The 23,500-nt window shown below is 41.5% G+C and overlaps 1 protein-coding gene across 1 annotated transcript in view; it reads left to right on the top strand.

Annotated features, from left to right (window-relative positions):
* The window catches only part of opn5 (opsin 5), a 54,465-nt gene that overhangs the window by 26,103 nt on the left and 4,862 nt on the right, over positions 1-23,500 (top strand). The window contains exons 2-4 of the mRNA XM_072279094.1: positions 7,251-7,370; positions 19,126-19,296; positions 19,391-19,725. Of these exons, the coding sequence (XP_072135195.1) occupies positions 7,251-7,370; positions 19,126-19,296; positions 19,391-19,725 (626 nt within the window). The remainder of the gene's footprint in view (positions 1-7,250; positions 7,371-19,125; positions 19,297-19,390; positions 19,726-23,500) is intronic.

Genomic DNA, 23,500 nt, shown 5'->3' with positions numbered 1-23,500 from the left:
GGAAAGGGTATGGCTCCCAAAACAATCTTAGCCAAAATAGCATCGTTTTTCTCTCGCTCATCACAACTTTCTTGTAGCCTACGACTGTAAGTTAATACCAATCATAAAAATAATGCTTGCTAGGCAATCTTCTTCATAAGAAACGAAATTTGTAAAGTGAAACACTTTGTAGTTATAGCAGAGACTGAGACACATGAGAGCAGGTTGAAAAAACGAAGGCAATAAAAGCTGTGGGAGCACGCGCGTGAGTGTTTGCGCATGCACAACTGATCCGGCCCACATGAAGTCGCATTTTGCCCAGTCTGGCCCGTGACCTAAAATGAGTTTGACACCCCTGGTCTAATTCCATTTTAGTTAATTTGCCATTCACTTCTGGTGTAAGCCATATTGCTTGTCTATTCTTAGGTTTCAGATCATAAATCTCAAGGCTACCCACTCCTGTGTCACTCTCATCATTGTCAGGTTTTTCATCAACGTCTTGCAGATTGGTGTTCATTTTGAAATTGCATCTTGACTTTTTATTTTTTTCTCTTCCCTGTGCAGTCCATTTATTTTTGTTTGTCAGCATGCTCTTTGTATTGTCCGACTTTGCTTGCATCTTCTGCAGGTTTCACCTTTAAATCTGCATTGGGCTGCTGTATGTGTGGCTCCTGCCACAACGTACCACAGTTATTTGGCCAGGCATGTTCCTGTTTAGATATTGCAATTTTGTTTACACTCAATTTCATTCCAGTCTCTCTGTCTGTTGTTTCCATTGACACAGTGATTTCAACTGCTTTTTAAATATGAGTTGTGCTTCAGTTAGGAACTGTTTTTGAATGCTTTCTTGTAAGATTCCACAACTAGATGATCTTTCAGTGTATTATTGAGTCCATCACTGAACTGACAATGCTCACAGAGTCTCTTCAGCTCAGCCATTTACGCTGAAATAGACTCCCCTTCCTTATGATTCCATTTACAAAACCTAAAGCATTTTGCAATCAACAATGATTTTGGTTCTCAATGTTCCTGCATTTCTTTCATGATATCAGCAAAGCTCATTTTGGCTGGTTTGGTTGGAGCAATCAAACTTCTCAGCAAACTTTATGCTTCTCCACCCAATGCACTCAACAAAAGTGGCACTTGCTTTTCATTGGCTGTTTCACTTGTTTTAAAATACTGCTTAATTCATTCAGTATACAATATTGAGTTATCTCTTGTGCAATCAAACATGTCCATCTTTCCTTTGTAGCCAGCCATTTTGCTTATTTATTATTATTATTGTCATCATCATCACCAGGTACACTGCTTATGAACTCATGAATTTCATCCACTTTTTTAAAAAATTTGACTGTCTCTCCTTTTCCAAAGGGATACGTGTTGTGCTTTTTAAAACTTAACCATCTCTCTCTCCTCTTGTGAAGAGAGAAAACACACTACACTTCAACAAGTAGGTAGTCATCTTGGATTAATTTTAAAACTTACCCGTTGCCACTATTACGTTTTGGGATAAGGGTCCTTACCTTTGCACATGATTTTTCAAATCAGCTAGGGCCGTTAATGAGAAAAGCAGAGCCGTTTTAATGGGAGTGCAGCCTCAAGGAAGATAGTGGAGACCACCACTGAGAATGCTGACAACAATTGTTTAGGTGTCTGGAGCTGCTGTGCCTTCCAAAATATCTCCCTTCTTCTGCAGTCCACCCCCTGCAATTTGCCTATCTTATGGTCATGGCCCTTCCTCATACTGCAAAGAAGAATGGGGATGGGGAGGAAGAGGTGTATGACTACAAGGACTAACACCTCTCCTCTATTACTATAATTCCCAAATTTGACCTACAGCAGTTCTGCTGTGATAGGTTGTTTAGGGCTGACCAACAATGCAGTTCAGTGTCCCTTATTATGAATACTGTACAAAGATTAGTAATCTGTTCTCTTTAACTTGTCCCTTTTAACCTTAAACATCACTCACATGCACAATTCTCTTTAAATTTCTCTGATTCATACCTTGCACCTGAATAATCACTCAGAAAAATCTACAAACGTTTGTATTTCTATCTGATCAGATGATCAAATTTTAAGCAGTTCCCTTTCAATTTGCCAGGATTTGGCCCCAGAATTAATCCATTTGAACATGAAATGCAGGAACTGGTGAGTTTCCTTGGAACATGAAAAGAGGGCATGCCAGGCTTTGGGTCTAGGCCAAGTCACGGAGCAATCCTACTCCTCCACTAATTTTCCCTATCATCAGATTATTCCCCACATTCCCATTAACTCTAGTATACATTAGGGCTGTTAACTTTTCTACCCACTTGTCTTTGGGACAGAAGGATGAAGCCAAAGCACCAAGTGAGAGTGGTGAGAAGATGTAAAGTACATACAGCCAGCCCCGGAAATCAGGACTGAACCCAAGCTGTTGACACTAGGAAGAAGTAGCTCCACTAGACTGTTCCTCCAGCTGTTCATTATGGTCCAATTTTGATTTCAACACCATTTCCCCATTCTGTCTCCCTATACCTCCCGACCTCTTTTATTTTAAATGTCTACCAGGTTTTCCTTCAATGAGCCCACCTGGGGTAGAGAATTCCAAAGGTGCATGACCCTGCTTGTCTCTCTCTTAACTGGGTGACACCCTCCCCTCTCATTCTGAACGTATCCCTAATTTTAATCCTGTCTCTTTTATTGCATCTATAAATTGGTTGATTAAGTGAATTAGTCCATTGTTACCTCAAGAAAATAATTCTATTTGATAACTGACCAAAAAAATTAATTCATGCTGTAATTTTCTACTCTAATTAGGGTATATATGTGATGGCTCAGCGTTATTAGAGGATTTCAGCATTACTCCTTACTGTGCTGTCACACCTGTTGGACTTCTTGATCATTAATTAACCTTCTTAATTTTAATTTACTCATGCATCAGGTGAAATTTCTTAATCTGTCAATTATAGTAAATGGTCATTATGAATGCAATCAGGTACATATCCCTCCTCTGGCTTCTAAAATGTTGGTTTTGTTCCACTCACTGTGCACAAAAGATTAGTGGAATACATTGCAATGCAATCCCCTTTAATGCCAGTTTACTTTGAATTAAACACATACTACAGGCTGTGCTATCAAATTGAGCAAATATGCTGAAAAGTTCTTATTGTCTTCCTGTTATCTACAACCATTGTGTGGGCACGTGGCCAAGTGGTTAAGGCATTGGACTAGTGACCTGAAGGTCGTGAGTTCGAGCCCCAGCCGAGGGAACATGTTGTGTCCTTGAGCAAGGCACTTAATCACACATTGTTCTGCGACGACACTGGTGCCAAGCTGTATGGGTCCTAATGCCCCTCCCTTGGACAGCATTGGTGTCGTGGAGAGGGGAGACTTGCAGCATGGGCAACTGCTGGTCTTCCATACAACCTTGCCCAGGCCAAGACTTTCCAGACGCAGATCCATGGTCTTGCAAGACTAATGGATGCCTTTACTATCTACCACCGTTACCTGTAAGTAAGAGTCACTGACAGCAAGTATGCATGATATGCCCGCTATGATTGAATGGTTTCCAGTATGTATGCGGACATGAAATATAGAAGTGATACCTGCATCATTGCTGAATGTGTGAATGATGGAAATTACGTGGTTTGAAGGATTGAAAAGAATTGAAGAAAGGTTAAGACTAATGGTCCAGATGGCATTGTAAATCAAGCTTACGTTCCTTGAAAGCTGGTGTCAAAGCATTAATCTTCTTGCACTGAAGCAGCTTTTTTGGAGCACCAAATCGTCTCTGTTCCCAGGACTTGCACCTTTAATTGAAGACCCTCAGTCTCCCCCACCAACACTGCATATTTTGACCCAGAACATCGACAGTTCCTTTCCTCCCACAGATGCTGTTTGACCCACTGAGTTCCTCCAGGTGTTTGTTGCTGCAGATTCCAGCATCCACAGTCTCCTGTGTCAATACTGCATACCTAGCGCACACTGGACACTCTTCTTTCTTTCCATCTCTCTCACTAAGTTACAGTGAGTACCATGCATACTCACTGTCAAATTTTCCTCTTGCAAATGAAGGTAGTGTATAATAGGAAATAACAGGAAGAGAATTAAGTAAAGGCATCCGTTAGTCTTGCGAGACCATGGATCTGTGCCTGGAAAGTCTTCACTCTCCAGGGCGCAGGCCTGGGCAAGATTGTATGGAAGACCGGCAGTTGCCCATGCTGCAAGTCTCCCCTCTCCACAACACCGATGTTGTCCAAGGGAAGGGCATTAGGAGCCATACAGCTTGGCACCAGTGTCGTCGCAGAGCAATGTGTGGTTAAGTGCCTTGCTCAAGGCATAAGCAACACGTTCCCTCAGCTGGGGCTCAAACTCACGACCTTCAGATCACTAGTCGAATACCTTAACCACTTGGCCACGAGCCCACATAGGAAGAGAATTAGAACATTAGTATATTTGCTTAGAGGTGTCTGAGATTTTCATGCTTATCAGCTTGCGTATTCTGTAATTCCACATGATAATACAGTCTGATAGTGTCTTTAATCCTGGAATGGAGAGCATGCTTTATGAGAATAGGTTGAGTGAACTTGGCCTTTTCTACCTGGAGTGATAGATGGGAGGTGACCTGATACGTGATAGAGGTGTATAAGATAATGAGAAGCACTGATCGTGTGCATAGCCAGAAGCATTTTCCCAGGGCTGAAATAGCTAACACAAGGGGGCATAGGTTTAAGGTGCTTGGAAGTAAGTACAAGGGGGATGTCAGAGGTACGTTTTTCACACAGTGAGTGGTGGGTGCGTGGAATGCACTGCCAGCTACAATGGCAGTGGCGGATATAACAAGGTCTTATAAGAGACATGGAGCTTAGAAAAATGGAGGGTTATGTGGTAGGGAAATTCTAGGCAGCTTCTAGAGTAGGTTACATGGTCGGCACAGCACTTCTATGTTTCTATGTCATGCATTCTCTTAAAAACACATTTAACAGGTAACTAAAATCGTGAATATTATTTAAAACAAGGAAGAGCAAACCATTTACGTTTGCTTGTTTTATTGAATTTTGGTGACCCTATTCAAATTGTAGCTTTGCGGTCTGTGTCTATGTTTCCCCTGAGTTGTGGTGCTAACAAAGAACATAGAACATTGCAGCACAGTACAGGTCCTTTGGCCCACAGTGTTGTGCCAGCCTTTAACTTAATCTAACATCAACCTAACCCTTCCAGCCTAAAGAACAATACAGCATAGTACAGGTTCTTTGCCCAGGATGTTGTGTTGAAGATACTCTGATGTTTCCAGTTGCTTCATTGTTCTAGAAACCTGCTCTTCAAAGTTACGATATTCTCAGTTGCATTCTAAGCTTTGCAGTGACATTTTAAGTGCAAGTCCATGGTCCTCATTGAGGGTAATGATGCTGCAAATAATGCTTAGTAGGTTAGGATATTACCCTGAATCAAAATATTGCAGTTTAAACCCACACCTTTGGAATTGAGGAAATATAGTGGTTTATCTTAGTGGTCCCCAACCGTTTTTCCACCGCGGACTGGTTTAATATTGACAATATTCTTGCGGACCGGCCGACCAGGTGGCGGGGGGGAGCGGGTGGTTTTCAAGTAGGGTTAAACTCACCTTAACATGTCTTTTACAGTTAGGGTTGCCAACTTTCTCACTCCCAAATAAGGGACAAAAGTAGCTCTCAAATCCTGACGAAGGGTCCCGGCCCGAAACGTCAACTGTACCCCTTCCTATAGATGCTGCCTGGCCTGCTGCGTTCACCAGCATTTTTTGTGTGTGTTGACGGGACACTTGTTTACCCAGAGAAAGACTACTATGACCACGAAGCCTTGCGCGGGCACGTGTGCGCATGCGTGACGTGCACATATGTGACGTGCGCATGCGCGTACGTGCCGATTTTTTTTCCACAAATCGGTTTTGCCTTAATCTTCCCAACTGCACTGTACATACATTATTTCTACTTTACATGGGCTGTGAATTTATCATATCATTCCTACTTTTACTATAAGTTAGAGTTATTATAGGTTTTATGTGTTATTTGGTATGGTTTGGTAGGTTATTTTTTGGGTCTGGGAACACTCAAAATATTTTCCCATATAGATTAATGGTAATAGCTTCTTTGCTTTACGCCATTTTGGCACTAACAGTTTCATAGGAACGCACTACCTTAGCGGGGGAAATACAGGAAAAGGGCGGTCCCGTATGGGACAAACCAACTTAGCCCAATATACGGGATGTCCCGGCAAATACAGGACAGTTGGCAACCCTATCATCATGTTCAACAATGTGTGACAGGGAATGAGGAAAGATGCAGCTGACTCATATCGTTTCCTCGTGGCCCAGTAGCACATGCTTTGAGGCCTGGTACCGGTCTGCGGCCCAGTGGTTGGAGACCGCTGGTTTATCTGATATTCGGGTGAGACTCAAACTTATTTGCGCAGTTGGTAATGAATGTAGAGGAAAACCAAAATGAAGAATAGGTTAGTTAGCTTTTGATGTAGAGGTAAATAAAGGAACCTAGAAACAGACCCATCCAGCTGGTTTAAGGCTACAGCTCATGAGGAGGAGACGTATCCGTATGGACTGCCGTGGACCAACGGCCCATTTCTGATGTGTATGCATTTACTTGGCATTTCTATGTAATTCTAAGAAGAATTTTCTGACATTCCATCCAAAGGTTCTTGCAAAAACAACAACATTGTATACTGTTTATTATTGCTTTTCTTTTTAGTCATCTTCATTTTCCTTTGCTCCACCACTGCCTGTAAGGAGTTTGTACATTCCCCTTGTGTTCATGTGGGTTTCCTCCGTGTGCTCCAGTTTCCTCCCACAATCCAAGACGTACTGGTTGGTAGGTTAATTGGTCATTGTAAATCGTTCTGTGGGTAGTCCTGGATTAAATCAGGGGATTGCTTGGCAGCATGGCTCGAAGTGCTGTATCTCAATAAATTAAAATTAGCAACATCTTTTTTGTGTTGAATGGTGATATTGAAATAGAATTCAGCTGTGGGTCAGATTACACCAATCAGCTGATGTCACTACACTCTTACAATTGACTACACACCTTATGCCCAAAACTGTACTTGAAGAATAGCACAGAGTAGGAAATTTTGGGGTATGAATTAAAGGAAAACAGGTAAGTGGCTTCAAAATTATGTCCCAGTTCGTTCAAGTATATTCATAGGATAGATTAGAAAATATCTTCCTTTTAACAGTAAGTTCTGAAAATATGAAAGTGATGTTCTTGTTACTAAGCATAATTCTTTTTTATTCTTTTTCAAAGGATTTGTATCAATTTTTGGAAATGGTTATGTGATTTATATGGCAATCAAACAGAAGAATAAGCTAAAACCCGCTGAACTGATGACAGTAAATCTAGCGATTTTTGATTTTGGCATGGCAGGTAAAATATTTTCTTTGAATTATAGCCTTTTTAGGATTGAAATAAGTTGCAGACTGAGGAACAGAAAGTATTTTTGAAGTGGTATTTTAAATATGTAAGTATACACACAGACTATATTTCCACACAATGCACAATGATTATTAGGCGTGGAAAGGCCATACTAAGTTACTGCTGTTCCACCCTCTATAGCAAATGGCTCATTCCCTGCTGAAGTTCCTGGATACTTGAATGACTAAAGTTCCCCAAGACTGAAACCCTTTGACAGGACTGGGGAAGATCCCACCTCCTCCTCTCCTCCCACCTTTTAAATCTACCCTCAGCAATTTTTCTCCAGTCTTGCCGAAAGATTTTGGCCTGAAACAGCGACTGCGCTATTTTCCATAGACGCTGCTTGGCCTGCTGATTTCCTCCAGCATTTTGTGCGTGTTGATGTGGTTAGGGTTACTAATAGTTCTAAAATGGATCGTACCTGCACCACCCACCATTTTTAAAAGGGAATATGGCTGTCGTATATAAATTTAGGAGAACCCTGTTTTTTCCATAATTCCATAAAAACATATGATATAGGAGCATAATTAGGCCATTTGACCTATCAAGTATGTTCTGCCATTACATCATGGCTGATCCAATTTTCCTCTCAGCCCCAATCTCCTGCCTTCTCCCTGTATCCCTTCATGCCCTGACCAATCAAGAACCTATCAATCCCTGCCTTAAATATACATGAAGATTTGGCCTCTGCAGCTGCCAAAGAATTCCACAGATTCACCACTCTCTGGCTAAGGAAAATTCACCTTGCCTCTGTTCTAAAAGGATGCCTCTCCGTTCTGAGGCTGTGTCTTCTGGTCTTAGATTCTCCCACCGTAGGAAGCATCCTCTCCACATGCAATCTGTGAAGGACTTTCACCATTCAGTACATTTCAATAAGGAACCCTCACTCTTCTGAATTCTAGTGAATACAGCCCTATAGCCATCAAATGTTCTTCATGAGAAAAGCCATTCAATCCTGTAATCATGTTTGTGAACCTCCAAACTGGAGCATGTAGATATTAGGAAAGAGGATGTGCTGGAGATTTGGAAAGCATCAAGTTGGATAAGTCACTGGAACCGGACGGGATGTACACCAGGCTACTGTGGGAAGCCAGGGAGGAGATTACTGAGCCTCTGGCGATGATCTTTGCATCATCAATGAGGACGGGAGAGGTTCCGGAGGATTGGAGGGTTGCGGATGTTGTTCCCTTATTCAAAAAACGGAGTAGGGATAGCCCAGGAAATTATAGACTAGTGGTTAGTAAGTTGATGGAGAAGATCCTGAGAGGCAGGGTTTATGAGCATTTGGAGAGGCATAATATGATTAGGAATAGTCACCATGGCTTTGTCAAAGGCAGGTCATGCCTTACGAGCTTGAATGAGTTTTTTGAGGATGTGTCTAAACACATTGATGAAGGTAGAGCAGTAGATGTAGTGTATATGGATTTTAGCAAGGCATTTGATAAAGTACTCCATGCCAGGCTTATTGAGAAAGTAAGGAGGCATGGGATCCAAGGGGACATTGCTTTGTGGATCCAGAACTGGCTTGCCCACAGAAGGCAAAGAGTGGCTGTAGAGGAGTCATATTCTGCATGGAGGCCGGTGACCAGCGGTGTGCCTCAGGGATCTGTTCTGGGACACCTGCTCTTTGTGATTTTTATAAGTGACCTGGATGAGGAAGTGGATGGATGGGTTAGTAAATTTGCTGATGACACAAAGATTAGGGTGTTGTGGATAGTGTGGAGGGCTGTCAGATGTTACAGCGGGACATCGACAGGATGCAAAACTAAGGGGAGAAGTGGCAGATGGAGTTCAACCCAGATAAGTGTGAGGTGGTTCATTTTGGTAGGTCAAATATGATGGCAGAATATAGTACTAATGGTAAGACTCTTGGCAGTATGCAGGATCAGAGGGATATTAGGGTCCAAGTCCATAGGACACTCAAAACTGCTGCACAGGTTGACTCTGTGGTTAAGAAGGCATACGGTGCATTGGCCGTCATCAATCCTGGGATTGATTTTAAGAGCAGAGAGGTAACGTTGCAGCTATATAGGACCCTGGTCAGACCCCACTTGGAGTACTGTGCTCAATTTTGGTCCCCTTACTACAGGAAGGATATGGAAACCATAGAAAGGGTGCAGAGGAGATTTACAAGAATGTTGCCTGGATTGGGGAGCATGCTTTATGAGAATAGGTTGAGTGAACTTGGCCTTTTCTCCTTGGAGCGACGGAGGATGAGAGGTGACCTGATAGAGGTGTATAAGATGATGAGAGGCATTGATTGTGTGGATATTCAGAGGCTTTTTCCCAGAGCTGAAATGGCTAACACAAGAGGGCACAGTTTTAAGGTGCTTGGAAGTAGGTACCGAGAAGATGTCAGGGTTAAGTTTTTTATGCAGAGAGTGGTGAGTGCATGGAATGAGTTGCCGGCGGCAGTGGTGGAGGTGGAAACGATAGGGTCTTTTAAGAGACTCCTGGATGGCTACATGGAGCTTAGAGGGCTATGTGTAAGCCTAGGTAGTTTTAAGGTAACGACACGTTCGACACAGCTTTGTGGGCCGAAGGGCTTGTTTTGTGCTGTAGGTTTTCTATGTTTTATATGTTTCCTTTGAACCCTCTCCAGTTTCAGCATATCCTTTCTAAGATAAGGAGCCCAAACTGGCTCACAATATTCCAAGCGAGGCCTCATCTGTGCTTTGTAAAGTCTCAATGTTACATTATAGCATTTATGTTCTAGACCTCTTGAAATGAATGCTAACATCGCATTGGTTTTTCTTACCACAGATCCACTCTACAAATTAACCGTTAGGGAATCCTGCTCAAAGACGCCCGAGTCCCTTTGCACCTCAGTTTTTTGTATTTTCCCTCTATTTAGAAAATTCTCAATTCTTTTATTTCTTCTACCAAAGGACATGACCATACATTTCTGGACACTGCATTCCATTTGCCACTTCTTTTCCCATTATCCGATTCTGTCTAAGTCTTTCTGTAGCCTCTCTACTACCTTAAAACTACCTTCCCCTCCATCTGTCTTCATATTGTCCACAAAATTTGCAACAAAGCCATCAATTCCATCATCCAAGCCTTTGACATATAACGTAAAAAGAATCGGTCCCAACATAGACCCCTGTGGAACACCACTGGTCACCGACAGCCAACCAGAAAAGGCTCCCTTTATTCTCACTCTTTGCCTCCTAACAATCAGCCCCTGCTTTATCCATGCTGGAATCTTTCCTGTTCTACCATGGGCTTGTACTTGTTAAGCAGCTTCACATGTGGCACCTGGTCAAAAGCTTTCTGAAAATCCAAGTACACAACATCAACAGATTGTTCTTTGTTGATCCTGCTTGTTATTTCTTCAAAAAATGTAAGCAGATTCGTCATGAAAGATTTTTGCTTGAGGCACCATGCTGACTTTGGCCTGTTTTATCATGTACCTTCAAATACCTTGAGAGCTCATCCTTTGTAATCGACTCCAACATCTTCCCAACCACTGAGGTCAGACTAACTGGCCTATAGTTTCCCTTCTTCTATCTCTCTTCCTTTGTGAAGTGTGGAGTGATATTTGCAATTTTCCAGTATTCTGGAACCATTCCAGCATCTAGTGGTTCTTGAAAGATCGTTACTAATGCCTCCATGATCTCTTAAGTCACTTCCTTCAGAAACCAGGGGTGTACCCCATCCGGTACAAGTAACTTACCTACCTTCAAACCTTTCAGTTTCCCAAGCACCTTCTCTCTAGTAATAGTAATTTCACACACTCCATGACCCCTGACACCCAGAACTTCCACCATACTGCTCATGTCTTCATAGTGAAGACTGATGCACAATGCTAATTCACTTTGTCTGCCATTTCTTCATTCCCCATTACTATCTTTCCAGCATCATTTTCCAGCAGTCTGAGATCCATTCTCGCCTCTCTTTTACACTTTATGTGTCTGAAGAAACTTCTGGTATCCTCTTTAATATTACTTAATTATTAATTATTATTATTAATATGTTGGGCATGTGGCCAAGTGGTTAAGATGTTGGTCTAGTGATCTCAAGGTTGCTAGTTCGAGCCTCAGCTGTGGCAGCATGTTTGTGCCCTTGAGCAAGGCACTTAATCACACATTGCTCTAGTCTGTGCGAGGAGTGGCGCCCCACACAGACTTCCAATCTGCGCCTTGTAAGGCATGAAAATGCCCGACGCAGGCCTCTCATGGTCTGAGTCGACATTCCCCCTTAATATTACTGGCTAGCTTACTTTTGTATTCCATCTTTACCTTCTTAATGACTTTTTAGTTGCTTTCTGTTGGTCTTTGAAAGCTTCCAAATCCTCTAACTTCCCTCTAAGTTTTGCTCTGTTATATGTTCTCTCTTTGGCTTTTATGTTGGTTTTGACTTCTCTTGTTAGCCATGGTTGTAACATCCTTCCTTCAGAAAACGTCTTCCTTTTTGGAACATATATATATATATATATATATATATATATATATATCCTGTGCCTTCCGAATTGTTTCTGGAAATTCCAGCCATTGCTGCTCTGCTGACATCCCTGATAGTGTTCTTTTCCAATCAATTCTGGCCACCTGCTTTCTCATGCCTCTGTATTTCCCTTTACTCCACTGTAATATTGATACATCTGACTATAGCTTCTCCTTCTCAAATTTCAGGGTGAATTCGATCATATTATGATCACTTGCCCCTTAGGGTTCTTCTACTTGAAGCTCCATAATCAATTCTGGTTTATCAACGATGGTTGTAGTTGGGAGCTGAATGTCCAAGGTTACACATTATGTCGGAGGAATAGAAAGGTAGGCAGAGGGGGTGGCATTGCTCTGTTAGCAAAGAATGGCATCAAATCATTAAAAAAATGTGACATAGGTTTGGAAGATATTGAATTCTTGTCGGTTGAGTTAAGAAACTGCAAGGGTAAAAGGACCCTGATGGCAGTTATGTACACGCCTCCCAATAGTAGCTGGGACGTGGACCACAGATTACAATCGAAAATAGAAAGGGTGTGTCAAAAGAGAAATGTTATGATAGTCCTGGTAGCAGTATTTCAGTGGAGTAAAGGAAATTACAGTGGTACATGAGAGGAGTACGCCAAAGTATATTGGAAAGAGATGCTGTGGGGGATGACAGCAGAGCAGCAATGGCATGAGTTTCTGGGAAAAATAAGGAAGGCGCAGGATAAATGTATTCCAAGAACAAAGAAATATTCAGATGATAAAATAGTATAACTGTGGCTGACATGGGAAGTCAAAGCTAATGCAAAAGCAAAAGTGAGGGCATACAACAAAGTAAACATTAGTGAGAAGACAGAGGATTGGGAAGCTTTTTAAAACCCACAGAGAGCAACTAAAAGAATCATTAGGAGGGAGAAGATGAAATATGAAAGCAGGCTAGCAAACGATATCAAAGTAGATAGTAAAAACTTTTTCAAGTATGTAAAATATAGAGACATGAGAGTGGATATGGGATCGCTAGCAAATCAGACCGGAGAGATAATAACAGCGGACAAGGAGATGTCCTCTGACCTATGTGAGTATTTTGCATCAGTCTTCACTGTGGAAGACACTGGCAGTGTGCCAGATATTGAAGGGTGTGAGGAAAGAGAAGTGAGTGCAGTTACTATTACAAGGGAGAAGGTGCTCAAAAAGCTGGAAGACCTAAAGGTACTTAAGTCACCTGGACCAGGTGAACTGCACCCTAGGTTTCTGAAGGAAGTAGTGTTAGAGATTGTGGTGGTATTAGTAATGATCTTTCAAAACTCATTGGACTCTGGCATGGTGCCAGAGGACTGAAACATTGCGATTGTCACCCCACTCTTTAGGAAAGGAGGAAGGTAGCAGAAAGGAAATTATAGACCAATTAGCCTGACCTCAGTGGTTGGGAAGATATTGTTTTTTTCATTCATAGCTTGTCACACCAGACAGCCAGCCACTCTGGTGTTGTTTGGTTGATGTTGAGCAGGTCAGAGTCAGGTAAATCAGGTGAGAGTGGGCATTTGCACAGAACATGTTCATTGTTCTGCACCCTTTCGCCACACTCACAGGATTCGCTGGTCTTTGAACCCCACTTCACCATATTGTCTCCCGTCCTACAAACTCCTGTTCTCGCTCTGTTGAGAGTGAACCACTTCCGTCTGTAAAGTCACCAATAATGAGGTACATTTTGTCCTGGAGATCTAGGTTAGGTGGCCACATGAATGGTTCATTAGGGGGTTTGTGGATCGAGATGATATTTATGTGTTTTGTTTCAACTTTCAGAAGTTCCATTGAGCTAGCTTGGATGTTTGCTGTGCTCATTATTATAGATTTATCTTTAACAAAGACTGCACTTCCGTAAGTTTGGCTAGGGGAGTCAATAGCCAAGTGCATTCCTGGCACATCGGGTTGGTTGTTCAGACTATGAGTTTCTTGTATGCACACGATGTCCGGTTTTAAGTTTGCCAGGATTTCTGCTTTACTGTGGCTGAAGCCTTTGATGTTGTGGCTAACGATTTTCATGATTTCCAGCTGGCCGAGGGTTTATCCTTTTACCACTCATTGGATCACTTGGTTTGGCACATAATGTCAGGATTGGTCTCCTTTCGGATTAACAGGGTCACGGCGTGAACGTTCCTGACTCAACCCCAGGAAGATATTGGTGTCAATTGTTAAGGATGAGGTTATGGAGTACTTGGTGACACAGGACAAGATAGAACAAAGTCAGCATGGTTTCCTTAAGGGAAAAACTTGCCTGTTGGAATTCTTTGAGGAGATTACAAGTACAATAGATAAAGGGGATACAGTGGATATTGTATATGTGGATTTTCAGAAGGCCTCTGATACAGTGTCACTCATGAGACTGCTTACCAAGTTAAGATCCCATGCTATTACAAGAAAGCTACAGGCATGGTTAGAGCATTGGCTGATTGGTGGGAAGCAGCAAGTGGGAATAAAAGTATCCTTTTCTGGTTGGCTGCCAGTGAGTAGTGGTTTTCTGCAGGGGTTGCCGTTGGGACCACTTCTTTTTATGCTGTATATCAATGATTTAGATGATGGAAGAGATGGCTCTGTTGCCAAGTTTGCAGATGATATGAAGATTGGTCAAGGGGTAGGTTGTGTTGATGAAACAGGTGAGCTGCAGAAGGATTTAGACAAATTAGGAGATTGGGCAAGAAAGTGGCAAGTTAAATACAATGTTGGAAAATGCATCGTTATGCACTTTGGTCCAAAAATCTGAGATGTAAAGGGACTTGGGAGCCCTTGTGCAGAACAACCTAAAGGTTAACTTGCAGGTAGAGTCAGTCTTGAAAAAGCCAAATTCAATGCTAGCATTTAGTTCAAGAGGTCTGGAATACAAGAGCAGGAATGTGATGCTGAGGCTTTATAAGGCACTGGTGAGGCCTCACCTTGATTACTGTGAACAGTTTTGGATACCTCATCTAAGAAAAGATGTGCTGGCACTGGAAAGACTTCAGAGGAGGTTCTCAAGGAAGATTCCGGGAAAAGAGTTATCATACGAGGAGCGTTTGACAGCTCTGGGTCTGTATTCTCTGGAATTTAAAAGGATGAGGGAGGGACCATCCAAATATTGAAAGGCCTAGATATGGTAGATGTGGAAAGTATGTTTCCCATGGTGGGGAGTCTAGGACAAGAGGGCACAGCCTCAGGATAGAGGGGTGTCCATTTAAAACAGAGATGCAGAGAAATTTCTTTAGTCAGAGGGTGGTGAATTTGTGGAATTTGTTGTCACGTGCAGCTGTGGAGGCTATGTCATTGGGTGTATTTAAAGCAGAGATTGATAGGTTACAGGGAGATTGCCGGGGAGTGGGGCTGAGGAGGAGAAAAAAGAGTCAGCTATGATTGAATGTCAGAGCAGACTCGATGTGCCAAATGTCCTAACTCTGCTCCTATGTCTTATGGTCTTATGATCTTACCACACAACACCCAATCCAGAAAAGCTGATCCCCTAGTGGGCCCAACCACAAGCTGCTCTAAAGAGCCATCTTGTAGGCACTCTAGAAATTTCCCCTCTTGGCATCTAACAGCATCCTAATATTCGCAATCTACCTGCATAATGAAATTCCCCACAACTACTGTAACTTTGCCCTTTTGGCATGCATTTTCTATCTCCCATTGTAATTTGTAGACTACATCCTTGCTATTGTTTGGGGGTCTGTCTACAACTCCTATCAGTGTCTTTTTGCCCTTGCAGTTCCTAAGTTCTATCCACAATAGTTCAACACCTTCTGACCATGTGTCACCTCTTTCAAATTATTTGATTTCATTTTTTACCAACAGAGTAACGCCGCCCCCTTCTGTCTTCCTACCTGTTATTTTAATACAGTGTGTATCCTTAGACATCAAGCTCTCAGCTATAATCTTCTTTCAGTCATGATTCAATGATGCCTAAAACATCATACCTGCCAATCTGCAACTGTGCTACAAGTTCAAGTTCCTTATTCTGTATTCTGCACACATTCAAATACAACACCTTCAGTCCTCTATTCACCCTTTTCGATTTTGTCTGCCTTTTATGTTGCAGCTCATACTGTTGACTGCAATTTTGCCCTATCAACAGCTTCTCTTCACTAGGCATTGCCTCTGTTTGTAAACCAGCTGCCTCATCTTCAGCATTATCACTCTGGTTCTCATTCCCCTGCTAAATTAGTTTAAACCCTTCTGAACAACTCTAGTCAACCTGCTTGCAAAGATGATGGATCCCCCCCCCCGCCCCCCGGTTCAGGTGTAACCCATCCCTTTTGAAAGAGGTTGTACTTTCCCCAGAAGAGATCCCAATGATCCCTGCCCCCTGCACCAGTTCCTCAGCCACGCATTCACCTGCCAAATCATCCTATCCCTACCCGCACTGGCACGTGGCACAGGCAGCAATCCAGAGATTACTACCATGGAGGTCCTTTTCCTCAGCTTTCTACCTAGCTTCCTAAAATCTCTCTTCAGGACCTCCTCACCTTGTCCAGCTATGTCATTGGTGCCAATATGCATCAAGTTTTCTGGCTGCTCACCCTCACCCTTGAGGATGCCATGGACCCGATCCGTGACCTCCCTGATCCTGACACTAGGGAGGCAACTACCATCCAGGTGTCCGTTTGAAGTCCACAGGACCTCATTCTGTTCCTCTGACTAGGGTATCTCCTATCAATACTGCAGTCCTCTTGACCTCTCTGATCTTCTGAGCCTCCTATCTGAATATGTAACTTATTATGCCTAGGCCTTAGGCAGTGTCAAGCTAATGATCCTGAGATAATATTTGATCTGGAGTCTCTCAGTTGAATAACGATGCAAAGTGTTGTGTTAGACATGCCGCTCAAAAACTTAACTCAATAAATCTACTTCTGCCTAAAGGATCCCCTCCATCTTAGCAGTTTCTGAAACAAGGGGCTTCCTCCTGCCAAGAGTTGAACTAGTTTATGGTAGGACATTGGTTTGATCTGGGATATGTGTTCTGCATCACTACTGTTCCAAGAGATTTGAGGGAGCTGAATGTTATAATGCCGCTGTATACTGCCATCTACTGGTGAAATGTGGAAGCTTACTGCATTCACATTTGTATTCCCACTTAAAGAAGAGAGACATTTGGAAAGTCATTGGGGTATCATCTGTTGCTACAGGTTTTATACATAACAAAAACACCTTCAAGCATTTTATACAGAAAAATGTATGACAGCCTAAATCTTCCGCTTGACAGCAAGAGCAGTAAAATTGCTGGGTACAGGAAATCCTTAGCCACAAGTGTGTGCCACATGGATTCTGTGGTTGAAGTTACTTAACTATTCATGAAGGGTTTCTTTGATACTTGCACATCAATGAACTGCATTAATCTGAAATCTTTAAATGGAATTAAAATTTAACTGGAAGCCACGTGGAGTCAGGGCTTGCTCTTAAAATTTAGCTCATGTTTCTCGATCTATCCTCTACAGCAAAGACAAAATTCAATTATGCAGTAGTAAACCTCCCTGATTTTTTTCAATATCTGAAATATTCTTTCTTCCCCCCAGGATTTGGGTATCTCTTTGAAAGCCAGCATTCATTCATGACTTACTAACCCAATTAATTATCATGTATGGGCCAGAGGGCATGAGAATAGTATATTTACATCACCGAAATGCAGTAGATGAAGTTTTATAATCCAGTTGTTTCATGGTAATCATTTCTAATTATGTAATTTTTTAATAATATAATTTCAGAATTTTATCTGAATTTCAATTCTATAGCTGTCATGTTGGAATCGGAATTCAGTCTTCTGTATTGTTAGTAGTAGTTCAGGCCACTAGACTACCAGTATAGTTATTTAACTCCATACACCACCAACTCCCTCATGGTCTAACAATAGTGTTCTTATAAGCCATTCTCCTTATGTGGACCCAAGAGACTGCGTATTTGATTTCAATATCTTTATAAGAATATTTTTTTCAGTACCTTAGTGTATTCCCCCAGTGAATACTCAGATGAATCTCTCTTATAATAGCAGACTATATGGTATAGGGGCAGAATTAAGCCATTTGACTCATCAAGCCTGCTTCACCATTTTATCATGGTTGATCCATTTTCCCTCTCAGCCCCAATCTCCTGCCTTCTTCACGTATCCCTTCATGCCCTGACCGTTCAAAAATCTATCCAGCTCTGCCTTAAATGTACCCAATAACTTGTCTCCACAGCCGCCTGTGACAACAAGTTCCACAAATTCACCCCTCTCTGGCTAAAGAAATTTCTTTTCATCTCTGTTCTAAAAAGACCTTCTTGTATTCTGAGTATGGGTCATCAGATCCTGGACTCTACCACCACAGGAAATAGCCTCTCCACATCTACTCTATCCAGGCCTTTCAACATTCAATAGGTTTCAATTAGGCCACCCTTCATTCTTCTGAATTCTGGTAAATACAGGTCCAGAGCCATCAAATGCTCTTCACATGACATTTAAATATCTTAATGGCTTTTGCAGAATTGATGGTTTCAGGAGTAGAACTAAGTCAAAATGAAAAACCATATGAACCGATATCTTTCATTCTTTTCTCTAATGGTCATTTAACAGTTCTTGTTTTTAAAATGTATTCATTTACATTAATATAGAATAATTGCATAAATTTTCCTTCTGTTCCAGACAGCTGATCAAAGATGTTATCTTTGCTCAAAATGTTATGACTGCAGAGGTTATTCTTACTAATTACATTGACCAAAATTTAATATCAAAATACTGCAAATACTGAGTTACACTTTGCACAAGTTTTCTGTAATAAATTGTGAATGTCAGATATGTTTAAAGTTCAGCGTGTTCTCCCATGCATGTTAGATTTGATAAAACTTATTCAAGATAAATGCCATCCACTGAATAATTTGGTCTTACCGATGTGAAATCAGTATTGGTGTGAAACAGTTTAATCAAACACCTTTTTTTTCATTCTATTTGTTGTCTTTTACAATATTCTCATCAGTGTCACATTGGGAATATAGGTAAAAGCTAGCAGATTATACTGCAAGTATAGATTATCGGAAATCCTCAGTAAGTAGGTGGAATATATTAAGAGAAGAGATTGATTAAGAGATTAGAAGAAGGGAAAATGTTTTTTTTAAGGTTGTTGAAAATAAAATATTTTACAGTCTATTTTTCAAGACTTGGGAAAGGAATTTCATAATGACAAAGACTTTATAAAGGTGTTTAGTAACTTTTCTGTCCAAAAGCAACAATTAATGCTATATATGCGTCTTTATTTAATCATGCATGTTTGTTTTCTCAGTCGGAGGAAAACCATTCCTGATCACCTCTTGTTTTTCTCATCGATGGATCTTTGGTTGGATTGGCTGCCGTTGGCATGGGTGGTCAGGGTTTTTCTTTGGATGTGGCAGTCTAATTACAATAACTGTTGTAAGTCTGGACAGATATCTGAAAATTTGTCATTTACGGTATGGTAAGTGCCATACAAATTTAGATTTGTGCAAATTTAGTTTTCTGCAGCAGCCTCTGCAATAACTATTGTTAAGTTTAAAATTTTTATCTTTCAGGTGTTTGGTTTCAGAGACGTCATGCCTTCATGTGTTTGGGTTTCATCTGGCTTTATGCCGTATTTTGGGCCACTATACCCCTTGTTGGATGGGGAGAATATGTCCCTGAGCCTTTCGGTACATCATGCACTCTGAACTGGTGGCTTGCACAGGCCTCTGTGAATGGACAGGTCTTCATACTGAGCATACTGTTTTTCTGTCTCGTGCTTCCAACAGCTATAATAGTATTTTCCTATGTAAAGATCATAAGCAAAGTGAAATCATCTGCCAAAGAGGTTGCACATTTTGATTCAAGAGTTCAAGGAAACCACTTACTGGAAATTAAACTTACCAAGGTATTTTTTTTTATCAATTATCTATCATCTGTGTTTAAGAACAAACAAAAAATTTACCGCATCTCGTGCTGCAACATGAGACTGCTTAGCAAGATAAGAGCCCATCGAATTACAGGGAAGTTACTAGTGTGGGTGGAGCATTGGCTGGTTGGCAGAAAACAGACAGTGGGAATAAAGGGATCCCATTCTGGCTGGCTGCCTGTTACCAGTGGAGTTCCACAGGGGTCGGTGTTGGGACCGCTGCTTTTTAAGATGTACAGTATGTCAATGATTTGGACTACGGTATTAAGGGATTTGTTGCTAAATTTGTCGATGATACAAAGATAAGTGGAGGAGCAGGTAGTGTTGAGGAAACAGAGAACCTGCAGAGAGACTGAGATAGTTTTGGGGAATGGGTGAAGTGGCAAATGAATACAATGTTGGAAAATGTATGGTCATACACTTTGGTGGAAGAAATAAACAGGCAGACTATTATTTAGATGGAGAGAGAATTCGAAATGCAGAGACGCAAAGGGACTTGGGAGTCCTTGTGCAAGATACCTGAAAGGTTAACCTCCAGGTTGAGTTGGTTGTGAAGAAAGCGAATGCAATGCTGGGATTCATTTCCAGAGGGATAGAATATAAGAGCAGGGATGTGATGTTGAGGCTCTATAAGGCACTCGTGAGACCACACAGAGTATTGTGTGCAGTTTTGGGCTTCTTATTTTAGAAAGGATATACTGACATTGAAAAGGGTTCAGAGAAAATTCACGAGAATGATTCCAGGAATGAAAGGTTTTCCATATGAGGAACGTCTGGCAGCTCTTAGGCCGTATTCCCTGGAGTTCAGGAGAACAAGGGGTGATCTCATAGAAACATCCTGAATGTTAAAAGGCCTGAACAGATTAGATATGGCGAAGTTATTTCCCATGGTAGGGGATTCTAGGACAAGAGGGCACGACTTCAGGATTGAAGGACATCCTTTTAGAACTGAGATGCGAAGAAATTACTTTAGTCAGAGGGTGGTAAATCTGTGGAATTTGTTGCCACGAGCGGCTGTGGAGGCCAAGTCATTGGGTGTATTTAAGGCAGAGATAGATAGGTTCTTGATTAGCCAGGGCATCAAAGGGTATGGGGTGAAAGCAGGGGAGTGGGGGATGACTGGAAGAATTGGATCAGCCTATGATTGAATGGCAGAACAGATGCAATGGGCTGAATGGCAGAACAGACTCGATGGGCTGAATGGCCTACTTCTGCTCCTATATTTTGTGGTCTTATGGTCTTAACTCTAGTGGGAATGTTTTGCATGACTCAGAATCAGGTCATAAACCATGGAATTCTGTTGTTTTCTGATAGCAGTATAATTCTAGGAATCAGATTGAAAAAAAATGATATTGTTAGGAAATTCTGACCATTCAAGGAGCTTGCATTGATCAATTGATGTTAATGCACCTGCCTATAGGTGGACAGCCTTCTCTATGCTTACATGGAAAAAACTTAGAAGTTCCAGGAGGATTCTGGGCTCTAATCACCTTAGATTTCTCCCCCTGTAACTAGAGTAATAGAAACAAAACATTTCTTAATAATTCTTTTCATTGAAACATTTGTTTATTTAAATACAAGCTGGATTTTTTTTCTGCTGGTGTTTTGTTTTCAGATTGTTTTGATATATTTCAATGTTTGGTATTGACTAGGACAGGAAATGGGGCGAGGAGTTGGCACGATTCCCTATGAAGGAGTAGGAATAAGTTTCGGCAGCTCACACCTTGGCACATCATGAAGAGAAAACATTGTGGTTCTAATCAGTAGGCTCTTCTTGCCGATTCATCCACACATAGCCACGTCAGGAACTCTGTCATGCTCCAATACAATATTCCTAAGAATTATAAAGGTGGAAAAATAGTACGAGAAAACTACCGGCACAATCTTCCCCCTTCCTTTCCAGTCTTGGCCCAAAACATTGACTGTTTACTCATTTCCATAGATGTTGCCTGACCTGCTGAGTTCCTCCAGCATTTTGTGTGAGTTGCTAAGTATGACCACAACCCTAGTTTGAGACTTAAAGGCAACTTTGTGAAGGTCCTGCAAATATCCTTCAATTTGTGGAATATTACTTTTTCAATTAAATTACCGATTGTACAATTAAAAAAGTTCTTGAAATCGTAGAGCAATACTGCATGAATACAGGCCCTTCAGCCCAACAAGTCAATGCAGACTGTGATGCCCAACCAACTAGTCCCAATTTCCTCTATTTAGCCCAGATTCCTCTAAGCCCCGTCCACCTGTCCAAGTGCTTCTTCAACAGACATTTGTACCTGCCTCAACCATTTCTTCTGGCAGATCATCCCATATACTTGCCATTCTCTGCATGAAAAAGTTGCCCCTCGTGTCCCTTTTAAACCTTACCCCTCTCACCCAAAATCTATGCCCCCTAATTTTGGACTCTTGAGGAAAAGGCTGTTACCATCTATTTTATCTATAATAAAGTATGATTTAAAACATTTCTATAATGCTGCACCTCATTCTCCTATCTTCCAAGGAATAAAGACTTAGCTTGGCCAATCTCACCCTATAATTCAGGCCCTCTTGTCCTGGCAACATGCTCAGTATATTACATCTAAACAAGGGAGATGACAATGGGGCGAGGGAGGAGTTGGATAGGGTAGACTGGGAACACAGGCTATCTGGTGGGACAGTTGAGGAACAGTGGAAGACTTTCAAAGAGATTTTTTGTGACGCTCAGCAAAAGTATATTCCAGTTAAAAGCAATGACAGTAAGGGTGGGGAGAGTCAAGCCATGGAAATAAAGCAAGGCATTAAAGTAAAAGCTAGTGCATATAAAGTCACCAAGTGTATGGGATGTTGGAAGATTAGGAAAACTTTAAAAAGCAACAAAGAACCACTAAGTGAGCAATAAAGAAAGGGAAGATAGATAATCAAAATATAAAAATGGATGGTAAAAGTTTTTATAATTATATACAGCAGAAAATGATGGCTAAAGTGAATGTAGATCCCTTGGAGAGCGAGAAGGGGGGAATTGATATTGGCTAATGAGGAAATGACCAAGGCTTTGAATGACTATTTTGTGTCAGTCTTTATGATGGAGGACACAATTAACATGTTGAAAAGAGATGATACGGATGCGATGGGAGGTGAGGACCTCAATACAGTAGCTATCACTAAAGAGGTAGTGTTGAGCAAACTTGTGGGCCTAAAGAAAGACAATTCCCCTGGTCCTGATGGAATGCATCCCAGGGTACTGAAAGACATGGCAGGAGTTATAGTAGAGGTTTTGGTAATAATTTACCAAAATTCTCTGGACTCTGGGCAGGACCTGGCAGATTGGAAGACAGCGAATGTCATGCCACTGTTCAAAAAAGGATGTAGGCAAAAGGCAGGTAACTATAGGCCAGTTAGTTAAACATCTGCAGTTGGGAAAATACTTGAAGCTATCATTAAGGAAGAAATAGTGAGGCATCTGGAAAGAAATGGATCCACCAGGGAAGTGCGGCATAGATTTAGCAAAGGCAGGTCTTGTTTGACAAATTTACTGGAGTTCTCTGAGGATATAACAAGCACAGTGGATACAGGGGAACAGATGGACGTTATTTACTTGAATTTCCAGTGTTCGATAAGGTGCCACATAAAAGTCTTATCCATAAGATAAGGATGCATAGAGTAGGGGGTGATGTATTAGCATAGAGAGAGGATTTGTTAACCAATAGAAAGCAGAGAGCTGTGATATATTGGCAATCATTGGTGAGTGGTGTGCCGCAGGGGTAGTTGCTGGGCCTGC

Source organism: Mobula birostris, chromosome 2, assembly GCF_030028105.1.
Source record: "Mobula birostris isolate sMobBir1 chromosome 2, sMobBir1.hap1, whole genome shotgun sequence".
In the NCBI taxonomy this organism is placed as follows: domain Eukaryota; kingdom Metazoa; phylum Chordata; class Chondrichthyes; order Myliobatiformes; family Myliobatidae; genus Mobula; species Mobula birostris.
Note: the sequence above shows the minus strand (reverse complement) of the source record. Positions and strands in the feature narration are given on the sequence as shown.